Source organism: Acartia tonsa, chromosome 12 (assembly GCF_053477335.1).
Source record: "Acartia tonsa isolate MP-2025a chromosome 12, ASM5347733v1, whole genome shotgun sequence".
In the NCBI taxonomy this organism is placed as follows: Eukaryota; Metazoa; Arthropoda; class Copepoda; order Calanoida; family Acartiidae; genus Acartia; species Acartia tonsa.
The window spans coordinates 6,538,883-6,551,049 of record NC_137271.1 but is presented as its reverse complement, the minus strand read 5'-3'; the positions used below and the strand labels follow the sequence as shown (position 1 = coordinate 6,551,049).

General features: G+C 32.0%; 1 protein-coding gene across 1 annotated transcript in view; it reads right to left on the bottom strand.

Annotated features, from left to right (window-relative positions):
* The window catches only part of dos (daughter of sevenless), a 42,073-nt gene extending 30,171 nt beyond the window's left edge, over positions 1-11,902 (bottom strand). The window contains exon 1 of the mRNA XM_080178874.1: positions 11,762-11,902. Within this exon, the coding sequence (XP_080035000.1) occupies positions 11,762-11,902 (141 nt within the window). The remainder of the gene's footprint in view (positions 1-11,761) is intronic.
* Positions 11,903-12,167: the final 265 nt, after the last annotated feature.

The window sequence follows — 12,167 nt, the reverse complement described above, 5'->3', positions numbered from 1 at the left end:
GGTAACCCCGCAGGGTTAAGCCCCCATTAGGTGTTAGGTATATGAAAAAAAAACTTTTTTCAATTTCATTACTTTAAAAGATATAAGAGGGGGAAGGGAGAATACTGATAGTGCTCAAAAGGCATTTTGTGTATAAGATCTAGAGGGATTAGACAAAATTAATATACATCCCTAATGAAAACAAAATTACCCTTCTGCAGATTTAATTTATTTGTTGAAAAATTTGGACAATGCTAGTTAGAACAAACTAATAAAAGTATCTAAAGTTTAAAGCAAGCCATGGAGAGAGTTTTAATTATAAAACTTAGGGTACCAAAATATTATACATTTAAATGTCTCCTCCCTTTCTGATATTTAAAATATGGTTATAATTTTTTGTGGCATTGCTGATTTTAAACATTCCTCTTTTTGGCTGAAATGCAAGATTACCCCTAGAAGTTCTAAGTATAGGCATTATCTACACATATAATGTACAAGGAGAGTAAAAACTGCCATAAAATAACCATTCCAAAGCATCAGTAGGCTTCTTTTGTGTTTGGGATGGAAAAAAATATTGTGACTGCTTTAGCAAAGACCCAAAATCTATTTAGGTGTATAAAAATACATTCCATATAAAACAAGGATGACAACATCCATAAAAGTGAAGCTCTAAAACGGTATGATAAAAGAACAGTAACACTTGCCAGAACTTAATATGCAATATAAATCTAATCAAATTTAGGTTTTTATGAAGACTAATGCATTTTTTTAAATAGATTACTTATAGAAAAGTTTCGCTTCTAAAAATTTGTTTTGGTTTGCATCCGTTACCGCAAATATATCGAATTATAAAATTAAAACTGCAAATAATCTGTGCATATTAGTATAAAAGTCTAGATTCAAGTTTTGTTATTTTGAAAACTTTATGGTAGAATTTTTTTTTCTTCTTTCAATTAGGTAAATGCTTATCATATCATATCATAGAGTAGCCATAAATACTTTGTTCATTAGTTTATTTTCAAATGAATTTCATGCTGATATGGTTTTATTCATTCTTGCTTTTGTATTTTTTCCTATCAATGATTGAAGTCTTTTTCTAATTATTAATCCAATAATCCTAACATCTTGTTTGTTATCTCTTTCTAAATATCAATGTTATGTGTCATTTTCATACGAGGATTTTAATTTCATAATTTCAATGAATATACAAGGAGGTAGGGGACCATTGAGCTGTAAATTATACTGTTCTTTAACTCTTATGCTAAAAGACATCAGGTACTTTTTATAAAATGATGATTGGTTGGTGTCCAAACCTTTACACTTATAATTCTGATCTCCAGAAAGGGTAATTTTGTTTATCATAATTGTCTTATCCCTTAAGATCCATGTAAGTAACTGTGTTCTTTATATTTCTATTCATGTAAATTCTTTTGTAATTTTGTTTATCATAATTGTCTTATCCCTTAAGATCCATGTAAATAACTGTGTTCTTTATATTTCTATTCATGTAAATTCTTTTGTTTTAATTTTAGAAAGAAATGAAACTTTAATTAAATGGAATACATATGAAACAAAATAGATTAATTACCCTAGATGGTAAATCTAACACAATAATCCGCCAACTTAAAAATAAACTCTAGCAGATTTTTATAATCCTTTAATAAAATAAAAAAAATATTTGAACAGTAATCTCTCAAGCAAAGCTTTATCCTAATAAAGTAAACTGTTCTTTTATGCAAAAATGTGCTCTGATTGTTTCTATACTATGTTCCTATTGGTCCAATTAAGAGAGAGATTATCTAGGCTTTCTACATTTTATGCAATTATTATGCCTTTTGGTAAAAAAATACTTGTGTCAGAATTTTAACTATTTTGGACAAGTATTATGCCTAGTAATTTCACTTTGAAAATTTGATGTTCCCCTTATGGGGGTCAAAAAATCATTGCATCAGAATTATGGCTTCATGGTGCTCCCTGAATAGGTCTTGAGGAGTAGAATCAGGAAATTTTCTAAATATCTCGTTCCTAACCTGAGAAAAGTTCAAAAAACCTCTAAAAATTGGCCAATTTTCAAAAATGGCGTTTTTAGGGGTTTTTTGAACTTTTCTCAGGCAAGGAACGAGATATTTGAAAATTTCAAAAATTCCTGATTCTACTCCTCAAGACGCATCTAAAAAATCAAACAGTTTAAAAAGTTTAAATGGAAAATCTAGACATTTGTATATTTTAATCTTATTAGAATATTAAATCTAAGTCTAAATAAAGCTTTTAAGCCGGATCTTGGACAAAGTAGCTTCGGACAAAGTAGCTTCGGACAAAGTAGCTTCCGGACAAAGTAGCTTCCGGACAAAGTAGCTTCCGGACAAAGTAGCTTCAGGACAAAGTAGCTTCAGGACAAAGTAGCTTCCGGACAAAGTAGCCTCCTAATAAAGGATCCTCCACTGTTAATAAAGGTCATGGCCGCAGCGCTCGGCCCCCTGGCCTGCCTAGCCGCGGGCGCTCGGCCCCCTAGCCTATAACCTAACCTAACCTAACAAAAAAAAATTTAAAAACATGTTTAAAAATTATAAAACAATATTAAAATTGTAAAAATCTATCAAACACTTTTTGCAAAATCCATGAAATTCTAAACCACCTATGTATTATCACTTTATGATATTTTCCTTAATTAAATGTTCTGAGGCTAACATAGGTTAGGTAATAGGCTAGGGGGCCGAGCGCCCGCAGCTAGGCAGGCCAGAGGGCCGAGCGATGCGGACATGACCTTTATTACTATTGGAGACTATTTTTCTTAGGAAGCTACTTTTCTTAAGTAAATGTCCTGAAGCTACTTTGTCCAAGATCCCTTAAAGACTTAGCGGAGAGAATAAAGTTGAATACCAAGAAAATATAATCAAAACTTTGTGAATTAATTAAGACTTCTAAGTGTTAGGCTCAAACTATTTAATGAATGCATTTCATACAAATTAACAAAAAAAAAATTTTTTTAATTAAATTAATCCAATTTTTCTAATTCTTGTGTCACATTTATGTTTTACCCAGTGAGGGAAGACACAATGGTCTGAAAATCATATTAGTTCCCAAAGTTCTCTAACTTTGGGAACTATTATTAAGTTTTGATTGTGTGGTACAAACCAGCAGCAACAGTGTCTAAACTTTCCCACCAATTTTTTTAATATACAGAAGGGGTAGACGTATTTTTTTCCATTTTTAATTTCAATTGACGCTATTTTCAAAACAAGAATTTTAAGCTGTTTTAAATGAATTTTTGAATATCATAGTTTTTGATTCTCTAATTCTAAACAATATAAATAATATAATAACAATTCTGATTTAAAGAGAAAACAATGGCTACCTAGTATTTAACAACGAAAATAAACTCAATAGAAAATTACATTATCCAACAGTTCTTATACCCAGGGATCTAAAGGGATAAGACAATGGTCGATAAATTGATGTACATCCCCATTAATGATACACAAAATTTTCCTTTCTGTTGATTAAAATTAGTGATTGAAACGCTTGAACACTCAACTTAATGTCCCCTATCTCTCTGTCTTATACCTCGCTGTATAGTTAATACGCTACTAAAATGAATGAATATAAATTAAGATAAAAACTGTCAATAGAATTAGACATAGACATTGTGACTAAATATTATATTAGAGGCTACGCCCTTAGAGGCCTCTAGGGGTGCTTGAGGTATGGAGGGGGGGGGGGGGAGGGGATAAGTTGACCCTTTTTTAGGCATTTATTTCTATCGGCTATTTATCTTGGAAGGTTGGTGGTACCCTCCCAAAATAATAATAAACTTTCCATGGACCTATGAGAAGCTTTATTGTAATAAAACCATTTCAGTACAGCGCGTGGTTAGATAGATCCGTTTGTACACACATACATCCTGTTATTTTTATATAAAGATGGTGCTTAAAAAATAAAGTTTTAATTAAAGTAGATATATGAAGATTAAAGTGTAAAGTAAGACAAACAAGAATTAAAGTTAAAGAGTAGATACGCTATTAAAAGAAACAGAGAAACCTAGGGATAAGACAATGGCCAATAAATGTATGTACATCTCCAACTGAAGATAACAGTTAGTGTATGAAACGTTAGGACACTCAACTTCCGATTAAAATTCAAATCAAGTGTCCAAATTAGTTGAGTCAACAAATTAATATGAAACATTTATTATAAAACTTTGAGGACAAGTGTTTTAATATCCCCACCATTCCTGGAGAAACCATTGAGAAAGGGCGGAGAATCATAATTATGAATTTTTATTATGCCAATTCCATTTTAGTTGAATATTAATGCCTTCCTTTCTTGTAATTTGCGCAGTTCAATTCATGTAGTTTTAGCCAGGAATCTTAAAGGATAAGACAATGAATGATTAATTTATTTACATCTACAATGAAAATTCACAAAGACACAATAAAAACTGTCCCGAATTTGTATTAATTTTGAGGAACACGACTCCAGTGACGTCATATTTTTCTTTCCCGAAAAAGGGAAGGGGGGAAGAAAATCTCTTCAAAAGAGATGGGGAAAACCCATTTTTCTCCCATCTCTTTTTCCTTCCCCCCTTCCCTTTTTCGGGAAAGAAAAATATGACGTAACTGGAGTCGTGTTCCTCAAAATTAATACAAATTCGGGACAGTTTTTATTGTGTCTTCACAAAGCTACCCCTTCTGTAGAAATAATAAGTGGTTTAAACGTTTGGACACTCAACTTAATGAACCAACCAATCAAATTTGATTAAAGGTTCCCAAAGTTATTAAGCCAACAAATAAGAAATATTATAAAAACTTTGGGGACTAGTGTAATAAACAGCTCAATATCCCCTCCCTCCCTGATTTTTTAGCAGCAAAGCTTCTCTATACCTTCTTGTCTGTCTATCCTAAGCAGGGAGGGGAGGAATAGGATATTAGTGTATAAATTATATTGGTACCTAAAGTTTTATAACCGCGTAATCTTATTTGTTGACATAATAACTTTGGGTAGCTTTATAGGATATTGATTGATTGGTTACAAATCCGAGATGATCACACTTTTCTACCATTAATTTTAATGTGCAGAAGGGGTAATTTTGTTCATCATCAATGATATAATTTTTTTTTTAAATTTTGGGTATATTTTAAAGGAGGACTTTTTTCCGTACAATTTTTCTTGGGAGTGTGAAGGTACGTTATCGTCCCCAAGAAAAATTAAAACTACTATGTAAATCTAAAATGGGAAACTCGAATCGGTTCAGTGGTCCGCTAGATCAGAACCTTACCAAAAAAACTTAATGCTATATATATCACAAGTATAAGTATGTAAGTATAGTGACAAATGTAATCTTGATTATATGTTCAGTGCATGGCCGTAATAAATGATGTAAAAAAGGCCGCAGAAGCCACAGATCTAAAGGGATAAGACAAAGGCCGATAAATTGATGTACATACATCCTCAATGTCAATGATGATGCACAAAATTCCCTTTTCTGTACAAAATCAATCAAAATTTATTAAGTCCCTAAAGTAGTTTTGGACAGTTCTTTCAATAAAATTCTTGTTGTACAGTGTGTTTTTTTTTATGAGAACTTTTTTGAAAGCAATTTTACCCCACTTATAGTTATCAGAATTTATTGATTAATAGCTTATTTTCTTTGTTTTTTAATGCAATTCATAGAACATTAAAAAAATATTTCAGTTTTTTAATTAAAAAGTACAGTAAAATCTAAAATTCAAAACTTAGGTGACAACATCAAAATGGTTTTAGCGCATTTTTCTTATGCTCAAATCTTCTACCCTTTGCAAGAAAAAAATTGGATTTTCAGTAGTCGCCTTTGGGGGACCAGTACTCCCTCCCCGATTGAGATAAGACCTGCAAACTTTAAAATATTCTAGTACATGTCCCCAATAGTATCTGTATCAATTTTTAGCTATAGATCTCAACTTTGAAGCGTTTTGCAGCTATTCTTGCAAAAGGTAGAAGTTTTGAACAGAAGAAAAATGCGCTAAAACCATTTTTAGATGTTGACACCTAAGTTTTGAATTTTACATTTTACTGTACTTTTTAAACAAAAACTGTAAAAAAAAATTAATGTTCTATTAATTGCATTAAAAAACGAAGGAAATAAGCCATTAATCATTAAATTCAAGTGGGGTAAAATTGCTTTCAAAAAAGTTCTCATAAAAAAAACACACTGTATTTCTTTATATACGCCTTTTTTTGCAGGGAGGGAGGGAGATTTTATTGTAAATTATACTTGTACCCAAAGTTTTATAACAAAGTTATCAAATTCTTTACCTCAAAAACTTTGGGTACTTTAATGTTATCATTGTTTTGGAAAATAAGTCCAACATGTTCATCTTTCAAAAGCAGAGCCCAATAGGTTTAGCATTACAAGCCAAACTTTAAAAAAGTAAGATGAAATCTTACAAGATCTTATGATCATATTAGGAGTATCATTTCCCTTTTGCTTTTAAAGAATTTACGTTCCTTATTTATAAAGGTAAATTAATATAGCTGCTTGTGGACATTATTTTCCTTGTTTAAATAATATTAGTAGTGATGAATAAAGTTTATTTGAATAAGTATAAGATTAAGATCAGGGATCTAAAGGGATAAGACAATGACCGATAAATTAATGTACAATCCAATGAGTATGACGATACACAAGTTCACTCCTTATGTGGATTACAATTAGTGGCTGAAACATTTGGACACTCAACTAAATGAACCAACCAATCAAAATTCAACACCCAAGCCGTTGAGCCAACAAATGAGAAACGTTATTTTAAGACTCTGGGAACTAGCGAATAAACACCCAATGCCCCCTCCCTCCCTGGATCAAGATACGCCCACACATAACTGTAGCCAAGTTAGACTTATTATAAATTCGTCGTCAACTCTTAGTGAGTGATATTAATATTTTCATTATTAAGTTATTAAATCAATATTATCCTATTATATAAAGTAGTAGCTTTTTTGTCTGTAGCGAAGGATCTCGCAAACCACTGAACCGATATGTTTTTTTTTATAGTGAAGCTTTTTATATGTACAGGAAAGGTTTTTAACTATCTTTAGGAAGGGTATTTCCACCCTCCCATTAAAAAATGCCCCCCCCCCCCAAAAAAAAAAAAAACATCTTTTTTTCAAACTCAAATTTAAAATGGAAAGCGTCGAATTATTCCAATCCCACCCTCTTATTAAGTGCCCTTAGAGGCCACTAGGGGAGTAGCCTCTAGTTATTATATAAAGGGTATTTTGTTTTTCCATTAAGATCTCGCTAACCACTGAATCGATTGAGTTTTAAATTTTTAGAAGCCTTCATATGCCTCCTTAGATGGTTTTAGGCTATATTATTACTAAATTAAAGTATTGAAGTGGTTTTAAACTATTTTATTTTTTATTTTTCATATTTTCTCCTATCCCTTCTAATATTGAGCCCCTATATTTAAGGTTAGGGGCGCAGCCTCTAGTGTAAATATGGATGGAAAACTATCCAAATTTCTCTCCCACAGGGAGATGTCGCCAATAATATCTCACATTAACTATTCATGGACCTTTCATACCCACATCAACTTATTTCATTCTATTTATATCAGGGAGGGGCAGGATAATGGCAGTTTAATTAATATACAATAATTTTGTCCCCAAACTGTAGCAACTATTCTTTAAGTGCAGAATTTTAATAATAATAAACGGTTTAAGTATAATTTATTCTCCATTGTCCTATCCCTATCTCCCTGACGTGAATAAATCTAAATCCCAATCTTTCACACTCTTCTGACCATTTGATTCAGTCAATTTATTCAGGGACCTACAGGGATAAGACAATGGCCGATAAATTAATGTACATCCCCATATAATAATACAAAAAATTACCACTTCTTTAGATTGCAATCAGTGGTTAAAACGTTTAGACACACATTGAATCAACTATTTAAAATTAAATAAAAGTCCCCAGAGTTGTAGAGCCAACGAACAAGAAAACTTATTATGAAACTTTGGGGACTAATGTAATAAACATATAATAAACACAAAATGACCACTTCTTTAGATTACAATCAGTGGTTAAAACGTTTAGACACTCAACTCAATGAAACAACAAATCAAATTTGATAAAAGTCCCCAGAGTTGTAAAGCCAACGAATAAGAAAACTTTATTATGAAACTTTTGGGACTAGTGTAATAAAAAGCCAAATGTCCCCCTCCCTCCCTGGAATTTAGATAATCAGGGATAGGACAACAGATTATAAATAAATCTCACCCTTAATATATACATGTAAATTTATGCCTTAGGAAATTGATGTAATTAAGGGTTGTAGATTAGTTTTACAATATTTGTCCTCTTATTCTCTATTACTAAATAGGTATATTTTTTCTTCTGAAAATTTGCAAACGTCTTATTTAGAACCGTTTGTTATATTTTTAGTTTACATTGGTTTCTTATTTTATATTTTACTAGCGGCTACGCCCCTAGATGACTCTAGGCGCATTTAAGGGAAGGGGGAAAGGAAAGTCAACCCTCAACTTTTTATTTTAGTTTTAGGGAGATTTCTATTGGTAGGATGGAGGTACCCGGGTATACCATTGCCCAAAAAGCTATAAACCTGTAAGAAACATAACTGCAAATGATCCATATAAGATCAATGATCCTATAGACAGAAATGATGTTACTTTTATATAAGGATTTACATCATAATCAAATTCTATATCAAAATTCAAAAGAGATACTTCCTAAAATACAGGTTAAAACTAAATAAGATTGTGTAAGATTTAATAATAATTAAAAGATTATTGTATTTATGTAAAATCTAAATAAGAAGTAATTCTTAGAAACTTCTATTTTGATAACAATCCATGAATATGGAAACCTTATAATAGTATTTTCTGAATAATTTTATCATTTAGACATATCTTAAAGATGTGAATGATGATTTTATCTTCTATCAAAAATCTAAATCTCATTTCCTGAAATGGATAGAAGAAAACTATTTTGACCCAACTTTTCTGCATGTCAAAATCAACTCTTTTTGGCATTGAAGTTTCTTTAGGTGCCTTAACCCTGTCCACTATATACTACTAGCGGCTGAACCCCTAACATCTAGAGGCTCTAAATGCAAAGAAAAAAGTAGCCTTAAACTATCCAGCTATCTTCATTTAAAGAGGGGGGGGGGGGGGTTAATGCAACCATCTCGTAATCAATGATTAAATGGCACTTAGAATTCGAATTTCGATCTAAAATTTTTCATAAGTAATTCTTTTTGTTAGATTTAGGGAAAATAGACCTACCAAGGATTACTCATGCAAAATTTCAGATCGAAATTCGAATTCTAAGTGCCATTTAATCATTGATTACGAGATGGTTGCATTACCCCCCCCCCCTTATTTACTCATTTGGTACAGTGGCTTCTTAATGTACAAACAAAAACCCTACTACTTTATATAATTGGATGAATTGATATGATGACTGGAAGTACGAATACGCAGGGATCTAAAGGGATAAGACAATGGCCGATAAATTGATGTAAATTCTCCAGGGTTTCGGATCCGCATTGATTTTTTGCGGATCCGGATCCGGATCCTTGACAATAAAAATAAAATCACCAAATTTTTCAAAAATATTTATTCTTTAATTCGAAGTCAAAATTACTTTTAATTTTCAAGTCTGACCCTAAACCTTAAAGATTGGCTCTCATCAAGAGAATGTCTGAGATTTTATATAAATTTAGGTAGATTTTTCCATTTTTTCCGCATTTTTTTGAGTCCAAGGATCCGGATCCGCATTTTTTTGCGGATCCGGATCCTTGGACCCAAAAATATGCGGATCCTTGCGGATCCAGATCCGGATCCAAAACCCTGAAATTCTCAATAAAGATAAACAAAATTGTCTCTTCTGCAGATTAAAATCTGTGGTTAAATCGTTTGAACATACAACTTAAAGAATCAACCAATCAAAATTCGCTAAAGTCCCCAAAGTTGTTAAGTCAACTAATAAGAGTCATTATTATAAAATTTGGGGACTAGAGTAATAAACAGCCCATTGTCCCCTCTCTCCCTGTCAAATACATCCTAATTACAGAGTAGCTTAGCTACTTCAGAGCAAGATTTTTTCTTATCACAAAATTGCATTAATAATTACAATATTTGTGTGTGTGTGTGTGTGTGTTTGTACTATATTATCTAAGGAATGTCAAAAACACTGATAATTAATATCAACTAAACAACTTTTATCTAATTTCCATTAAGGAATACTTTCACAACTAGATGTGGAAGCATTAACAAGCTTGACAACATCCATAAGTACTTAGCTAAGCACTGAAAAAATAAAAAATCCTTAATAAAAGGATGTCTGTGTTGTACTAAAGGAACTCACAAACCGCTCTGTACCGATTTGGTTCTCCTTTACAGTGAAGCTTCTTAAGGTCTAGAGAAGGGTGAGAGTACCACAACACTCCCCCGATAAATCCCCCCCCCCAAAGCTTAACATACTGGGGATGGTTTTATCCTATTTAATTTTTCTATCCGCTTTTGCAACTCAAATTCAATGGCCCTAGATTCTAGAGTTGCAACAACTTGCTATTTTCAAAAAGTGTTATCTTCCTAAATACCTTAATTTAATTTTGAATATATTTTGATATTTTATTTTTGTACAATTTGCAAGTTAAGTTAACAAATGAATTTAATAAGCTAAATTAACACTTAAAATATTAGTAGGTTGTGAAGTAATACAAAACTGAGGTGGATTCTTTAAAAACTTTTTGGTTCACTGGATAACTAAAATCAATGAGGCTCGCTAAAAATTTTTGTGAAAAATCCTCCATATCGCATAAAAAATCATAAAAGGGTTACCTATTAACATAAGATTTTGTTGAATTTTTGTAGATTTTTTAATGCGATTTAGGAGGATTTTTCACAAAAATTTTTAATGAGCCAGAAAGCCAAAAAGGTTTTAAAGAATCCACCTCGGTTTGCTTAACACACTATGTCCTCTTAATGTATACAGAATACACGTGAATATATTGACAGGGGAAAATTTGTCGTCAATTTAGGTTACTAACATGAACCTCATTTATTGGTCAGTTAGTTCATCTAGTAGAAGGGGAGGGAATGTGGTGGAGGGTGAGTTGTCGTTATTTCAGCCAGCTAGAAATCTGGTGCAACATCCAACTATTAATATATCGATTGTCCTCATGTGGCTCCTTATCAATTAATAAAAAGTTGTCACGCCCTAGGTATATTTGCACAAAGACTCCCAAAGAAAATACACCAAAAATAAAAGACATTGTACTTGTGCAGGACTAAAATTAGAAAATTATCACACTCTAGAAAACAAGGATGATAATATAAGTAATTAAGCCTAGAAATATAAAAAAAATCTTCAAAAAAAACCAAGAAAATCTGACAGACAAAATATATTACAAGCTTATCAAACAGATGAATTATTATAAGCAATATCATAAGCAAATTTGAGAGACTATCTGAAATAGATATGTTTCTCATATAGAAAAAAATCTTTCGAAAAGATGAAAACATTCATAAGTAGCGAAAAACAAAAACAAAGTCAGTTATAGAACACAAGTTCAGTACCTATATATTCATAGAAATTAATCATCCACGAAACCTTTCTATATAAAATCTGTATTGGTATTTTGTTCCAAAGCGACGAACCGACTAGGCCTTCTTTCTTAAACAGCATAAAAAAATTTCAAGAATTGCGCATTCATTTTCTTAAAGACGGACATTTCGAGTTTAGTGTAGCTTCGCTAGGTAATATAAATTGTAGACTTACTGGGTTAAAAATAGGTTTCTTGGTATCCAACGTGGGGGGTGATTTAACCAGCCATCCTGACATTAGCTCTCCAGGTTCCCCGCTGCTGGAATCTGACCGTCCGCCACCCCGCCGTAGCCCATGGGAGGGTACATCCGCCATTCTACAATAATTGAATATGAAAAATGAGGGTCATAGAATTGTACCAATAAAATTAATCAAGATTGTTTAGACATTTAACGGGTATTAATGTGGAGAAAGTTCTGTTTAATTAGTCCCTTGGGCCTTTAGGGTTCAGCAGTTCATAAAAGGTAACTTTTTTTAGCCTAAAAAGAGATGTGAGTAAGGTTACCTATCTAAAGAAAAACTCTTCCTCAAAGTTCTTCGCTACTCAAGTCAATCAGTAAAAAAGAAATGTTTTAATCTT